This window comes from Arachis ipaensis, chromosome B5 (assembly GCF_059453495.1).
Source record: "Arachis ipaensis isolate K30076 ecotype BB chromosome B5, ASM5945349v1, whole genome shotgun sequence".
NCBI lineage: Eukaryota > Viridiplantae > Streptophyta > Magnoliopsida > Fabales > Fabaceae > Arachis > Arachis ipaensis.
In genome coordinates, this window is record NC_142440.1 from 24,260,052 (window position 1) to 24,266,583 (window position 6,532).

The 6,532-nt window shown below is 34.2% G+C and overlaps 1 protein-coding gene across 1 annotated transcript; it reads right to left on the bottom strand.

Annotated features, from left to right (window-relative positions):
* Window positions 1-504: 504 nt before the first annotated feature.
* LOC107643337 (protein trichome birefringence-like 2) lies at window positions 505-4,721 on the bottom strand. Its single transcript, XM_016346946.3, has 5 exons — window positions 3,617-4,721; window positions 2,533-2,725; window positions 2,258-2,448; window positions 1,951-2,109; window positions 505-1,159 (listed from the first exon to the last, which is right to left on the bottom strand). The coding sequence occupies exons 1-5, from the start codon at window positions 4,495-4,497 to the stop codon at window positions 817-819; spliced, it is 1,767 nt and encodes a 588-aa protein (XP_016202432.1). The 5' UTR covers window positions 4,498-4,721; the 3' UTR covers window positions 505-816.
* Window positions 4,722-6,532: the final 1,811 nt, after the last annotated feature.

Genomic DNA, 6,532 nt, shown 5'->3' on the forward strand with positions numbered 1-6,532 from the left:
TTGTTTGTACTTTGTACCCCCAAAAAAAGAAATGGAATTTATCAATTATTGGTTCAAATGTCACTGGTGGATGAGTTAAAAAGGTGCCAACGACTCCATCTCGTGCTAACAACTCAATAAAGCACGTTCCAAACGACCCTAATGCCACTATAATATGCTGAAAGAGAACCAATATAAGTTATAAATCTGGAATTTAATGTACAAAATTGGATTGAATTTTTCTACGGTACTAGTTAAAAATATAAAAGTAACGATTCTTAACTATTAACTTCATATAAAAACTAACTATTAACTTCATATAAAAACTACTGCATGTAAGTTATCACCATTCTTTATATGTACAAGTAAACACGATTTTTTAACTTTTGATAACTTCAAATTTTAGCAATTATTTTTGAATTTTCATAACACAGAAAAAGATAAAAAAAAATGTTGAGAGCAAGTTTGTCATCTCACTTTTATATAGGAGGTTAAAAGAGGGCAGGGAAAAATCAAAAAACCACCTTTAAAGCCTAAAAAGAAGTAACTCTTCGATTACTTTGAATCCAAGTATCCAAGGCAACGAATCAAATTATGCTGTTAAATCTACAGTTTTCTTAACGCTAAACAAGCTGAATGACTAAAATGTGCTTGCAACTAGATGGATACAGAAAATAATACAAATAAACTTCCCACTCATTAATCATCTGCACAAACTATGACTGAAGAATGAAGACATCATACCCTGCTGTGATGAACATTATTTACACGTTTTGAAACTAGATATATGCATAAAGAATGAGAAATCCGGTGTTCATAGCCTTTCAGCAACTTTACTCAGCTTTTCCAACTGCCTCTTCCAGATTTCAAGAGAGAAGCATAGAGTAATTCGTTCCAAGTATCCGGTACTCCAGGCAGGCACCAATGGCTGCAATCTTGGTGTAGCTCGGCGGCAGCCCTTTCGGCTTCGGTCTTGTACTCCATTCTGTATATAGAAGGATGGCCATCTTTTCTGTAATCTGTTAGCCTTGATATGTTCATATACATCACTGGTGTTTTCATTTTTGAGATGACATTGTCTAAAGCCCTCATTTTTGAAGGGTATTTCTTTAAGTGAGTTGTGTTATATATCGGCTCCGTTTCTTTATGGCACTGCCCTCCGGAGTTCCATTGCCCACCTCTGAAACCATGTCAGATAAGTTTATTAGAATTCACCGATCAGCGTGTATCAGATGAATAATGTAAGTGGTTACTGGTTAATTAGATTTAGTGATTAATGGAACAGATAAGGGCATAAAATAGATGAAAGAAAGTGCATTTTATGAATGAGTCAATACATTGCCAATGTATGCAATTCCGAATCTGGACAATGGTACAAATACAATACAATACATAAAATACATTTCAAGAGTTGACGGCATTCTGGTATTCAGCAATCAATTCTACAATGTCACTAATTCTTATTATTGAGGGCAGGCCATCAAAGCTAAACCAGTTCAGCTAGATGATATTCTTCTTGAAGAAAATTTCTGCTTAAGTTTCAAACTAATCACAACAGGGTTTAACGAGTAAAAACATGAACGTGGCTTAACAAGATACAATGCTAAGTTATCAATTACAGATTTTATTTAAGTTAAACAAATAAGAACTTTTCCGTTTATATCTCCATATGTTTGCAATGAATAAACCAATATTGCACAATATCAGTCAGAGACTCAGAGGCAGACTTCAAAAGTATACCGCTCCGCATAATCTCATCCTACCAGAAAAAGGGCAACTGAGCAAAAAGATACTACATATCACAAAGATAGGATATCGGCATGTTTTCATGTCTGGTTTTAAATAATGCATGAACTTCCAATCACAAAGTTGTTTTCGCTATTCAAGAGTCCACAGTTCCACATAAAAGGTATTGTAAAGTAGAAATTCCAGACTTAAGACAAATTTGGGAACCATTTAAAAGAGCAATACCTGAAATGGGTATTTGAGTATCCTCTGAAGACAACCTGAGTTCGGTTGGCATCAATATTTTTGTCGACCCATCTAGCCCAAGTCGTCAAAGCCCTTCTAAATGCATCCAAAACCTTGAGTCTTGGGTATACATGGTTGCCTTCTTGATAGTAGTCTTCTCTGTGAGTTAAGAGAACACAGATTAATATCTCAAATAGGAAAGCAATCTCACATTACAAAAGCACAAACAATGATAATTTCATATGGGAAACATGAATTATGTAGATCATGTTATTCATCTTTGCTTCTGAGCACCAACCAAACTCACCCCTTAGATGTTTTTTCATGCGTCCACCAGTGGCCAGTATTGAAGACAATGATATCAGCATCATGATATACAGTAGTTGTCTGGTCCATCAAATCCAATCTTAATGTCTCAAATGATCCATTTATGCCTTTGAAAGTTGACTCTCGAACAATGAATGGTGAACTAACAAAATCTACTGAGCAATTATAATCCTATCAACACAAGAAAGTATTCGATGAGATAATACCATTACAAGATATCTGCATCACAATCTTATATATGTTCCGAAAACTTGCCTCAAATCTAAAAGCATAAACACCTTTCTTCTTAAATTCATGTCTTCCAGAAATTTCAAAAACACGTTTCTTGTCCTTGACACTTTGACGTAGTATACACACCATCGACTCCCACATGTTCCTGTTCAGTGAATCCCCCACAAAAACTAGCCTCTGACCTCGCAGTCTCTCCAGAAAATCAGTTGCTTTCAAACTGAAAGATCACGTCAGTAATTAATAAACATACAACATAAGCATTTGGATATTAATTTAAGATGACTGGCACTAGTCTGCTTATAAATAAAATTGATAGTAAACCAAAACTGCAATTAAAACACACGGAACTATGCGCAAAAGAAGAATCAAGATTCTTATATCCTGAGAGATCCACTATTTTACCCCAGTTAGTTGTAGACTCTGGTTGCAGAGTATTTACCAGTGGATCCCATAATTCTCTACCTTTTAAGTCAATAGAATCAAAACTTTACTGAACATTGTTAATACTCCATAATCCATGAGAGTGTTAAGGGAACAACTCACCTCTAAATGGTAAGTAGTGCACTGGCATTTACATTTTACCCAGAAATTGAGCTAACTAAAAGAAATTATATAGGTTATATTGAAATTTCATAGAAGTAAACTAGCATTTCGGTACTTGTAAATATAACTAAGTTGTAATTAATCCCTTCATAGAAAACAATATAATATTGCTAATTTGGGAATCTCTTGTCGGTGGTAATGTGAATGACTTGTAATTTAAGATCTGGATCAGACACATAACTTTAATCAGGAATCGGTTTTCCATGGATGGAACCATTTTACTGAGTTTGACAGAAACAGTAACCCTTTTCCCTTTCATCATGTACATCTAAGCCACCCCTTTCCCTCTTTTAGTCCTTCTCCATTCTACTCCATTTTCTAAACCTTCATACATCTAATCTTTCAGCAATCCAAGTTGCAGTTTAATATTTCGGTACACTCATTAATTTAATATAATTACTACAACTACTATTAATAGACAACTTGCATTTTTCTAATAATAACAATAAAAATAACAATATTTCGCACATGTTACTGAAAAAACCACAGAAAAGAACAATCATACCTTGGAATGTCGCATTTATGTGGCTGCCATTTCCATTTCACATAATCACTATCAGGCCTTCCATTAAGGTGGCAATCAAAATCCCTATCGATGAGTGGACATGAACCTAAGGGGTAATATGGCTTTGAATCATCCCTTACCCACATACCATCATAGATATCACAATTCTCATCATTTAAACTAAAACGACCCTCCATCTTCACATCTTGTGAAGAAGAACCACCATCATCAATAACCACAGTTACATTATCATTATTATTATTGTTATTATTATTATTATTAACAGAAGTCACGTTTGATTCACCAGAAGAAGAAACAGTTGCATTCGCAGCAAAGTCCACATCTTTGACAACCCTATTATCAGTGAAGTTCCCAATCTCAGTGACCAATGTAACGTTCTCAGCGTTGGATTTCAGCGGAAACTGTTGCACTTCACTACTATTAAGCGTTGCATTCTCACCACCGACGGTGAAATTCGCAAACCGTGTGTTCTTGTTCAAACCCTGACTTGAAGCATTCACTCCGCGACTTTCTTCAATTCGTTCTTCATCCCTCTGCGGGGAACTCACAGTGAGAGAAGCATCATTATTATTCGCCGCAGAAGAAGAAGAGAAGGGATGTTTGGTTCTGATGGAAAATGACCAAGAATAGAAGGAAGAAGAAGAAGAATTGGAAATGGCGGAACCAGATCCTTGAAGAAAGACTTGAACTTTGGGAGGTATAAGGGAAGTGTTGAGGAATAGAAGAGTGAGAAAAAGGAGAGAAGCTCCAAGGCCTAAACTGAAACCAGAAACTACTTTTCTCCTCTGTGACATGAAGGGTTCGGAGAACGCAAGCCTCTTCATGCTGTTGAAGCTGTTGCTGCTGCAGTTCTTGTCCATGGTGGAGATCAATCAGAAGAAGATGCAACGAAGAAACACGCATAAGCATAAACCCCAAACCAATGTGGCTTTAGTTCTTCTTCAATCAGGGTTCGGAGCTAGAGATCTCAACGTGTTTGAAACTGTGTCATTTTGAAGAACAAAAAAGACTCCAACTGTTTGAAGGGTTTTTTGTTGTTCTCTTTTAGCGCTTGCAATGTGCTTTCTCTTTCCATTGCAGTTCCGTTTTTATTTTATTTTATTTATTTTATTTTATTTATTACATTACACCACTTTTTTAACATTTCAATTATGCATGTGCATTCCGACACGCAGTTGTCCAATATCACAGTTTTTACAGTTTTCGGAGATCTATGGATCAGAGCTAACCACGCGTCCCAGTAAGACCTGTGCATTCGAGAAAGTCAGTTAAGTTTATTGTAGATGATTTAGGATGTGTTTTGATTTGCCTTGCAGAAGAGAGTAACCGGTTTGAGTTTTTTAAACGCTTCATCTTTGTGTTTGGCAACACTTTATCCTATAAACATAAAAGTAATTTCTGTCTTAAACTCACGTTTACCAAAAATTAAAAATTCTAGATTTTTTGTTGATATTTTTAAGTTGAATTGAATTTTATATTTTATGTACCAATTATGTCTTTCATCTTCGTATGTTTATTTTTTTTTATAATATTTTTCTCTAATACTCTCTTATATATATTATTATTTTTTATAAAATTTCTGATTTTTTTATGAGTTTTTTTATGTTATTGTTATTTTTTTTTGTATGTAATATTTTTTTTACTTGTATTATGATTCTATTAATCCTATTAGAGTATCAAAAAATATTGAGAATACTAAAAAAATATTAAAATTTATTTAAATATTTAAAATAAAATTATAAAATAATTATTTAAATTCATCTTCATCCAAAAGTGATTTTGAATAATATAATCCAAACAATATTTAGTTTACTATAATCCATTTTGAATAAAAATTACCAAACATAAACCACTAGGGGTGGCAATAGGTAGGGTAGGGTAGGATTTGGATCCAACCCTAAACCTACCTGCGGGTTGAGATTTTTATATAAACTCAACCCTACCCTACCCGCACCACCCGGACCGGTGGTCAAACCCATTAAAAACCCACCCGGTTCGTACTCAGACTGCATTAAACCCAACCATCGTAGGAGCACCCTGTTCACAACTCCAAAAATGCAGCGAGAAAGATTCGAACTTGGGTGGGTAAAGATATGGCACCTCCTCTTACCACTGTGCCATCTTGATTCTTATTAATATAAACGCAAAAGTGATTTCTGTCTTCAACCCACGTACCAAAAGCTAAAAATTCTAGCTTTTCCGTTGATATTTGCATGTTGGATTGAACTTTATATTTTATGTACCAATTATGTCCTTCATATTCATATGTTTATTATTTTTTTATAATATTTTTTTCTAATACTCTCTTATATATATTATTATTTTTTATAAAATTTCTGATTTTTTTATATGAGTCTTTTTTACGTTATTGTTATTTCTTTTTTGTATGGAATATTTTTTTTACTTTGTATTATGATTCTATTAATCCTATTAGAGTACCAAAGAATATTGAGAGTATTAAAAAAATATTAAATTTTATTTAAATATTTAAAATAAAATTATAAAATAACATAAAATAATTATTTAAATTCATGTCATTTTCTATAATTTTTCATCTAAAAGTGATTTTGAATAATATAATCTAAACAATATTTAGTTTACTATAATCCATTTTGAATAAAAATTACCAAACATAAACCACTAGGGGTGGCAATGGGTAGGATAGGGTAACGTATACCCGCTCTTAACCCACGGGCATAGTTATCAGAACCGGATCGGACCGGGCGAGAAACCGATGAACCGGTGGTCTGGCCGGTTCGGTTAGTGTATTGGACCGGACTTGCAATTGAACCGGTCAACGGTGGTCAAACCCGTTGAAAACCGGCCAGTTCGCACTCAAACTGCATTAAACCAAACCATCGTAGGAGCACCCTGTTCACAACTCCAAAAATGCAA

Excerpts from the sequence above, each read along its gene's own strand:
- LOC107643337 (XM_016346946.3), bottom strand. The coding sequence starts at position 4,497 with ATGGACAAGAACTGCAGCAGCAACAGCTTCAACAGCATGAAGAGGCTT. Across the intron at positions 2,449-2,532 it reads TTTATGCTTTTAGATTTGAG|GATTATAATTGCTCAGTAGA; the intron begins GCAAGTTTTCGG and ends TTGTGTTGATAG. Across the intron at positions 1,160-1,950 it reads TACTCAAATACCCATTTCAG|AGGTGGGCAATGGAACTCCG; the intron begins GTATTGCTCTTT and ends ACATGGTTTCAG.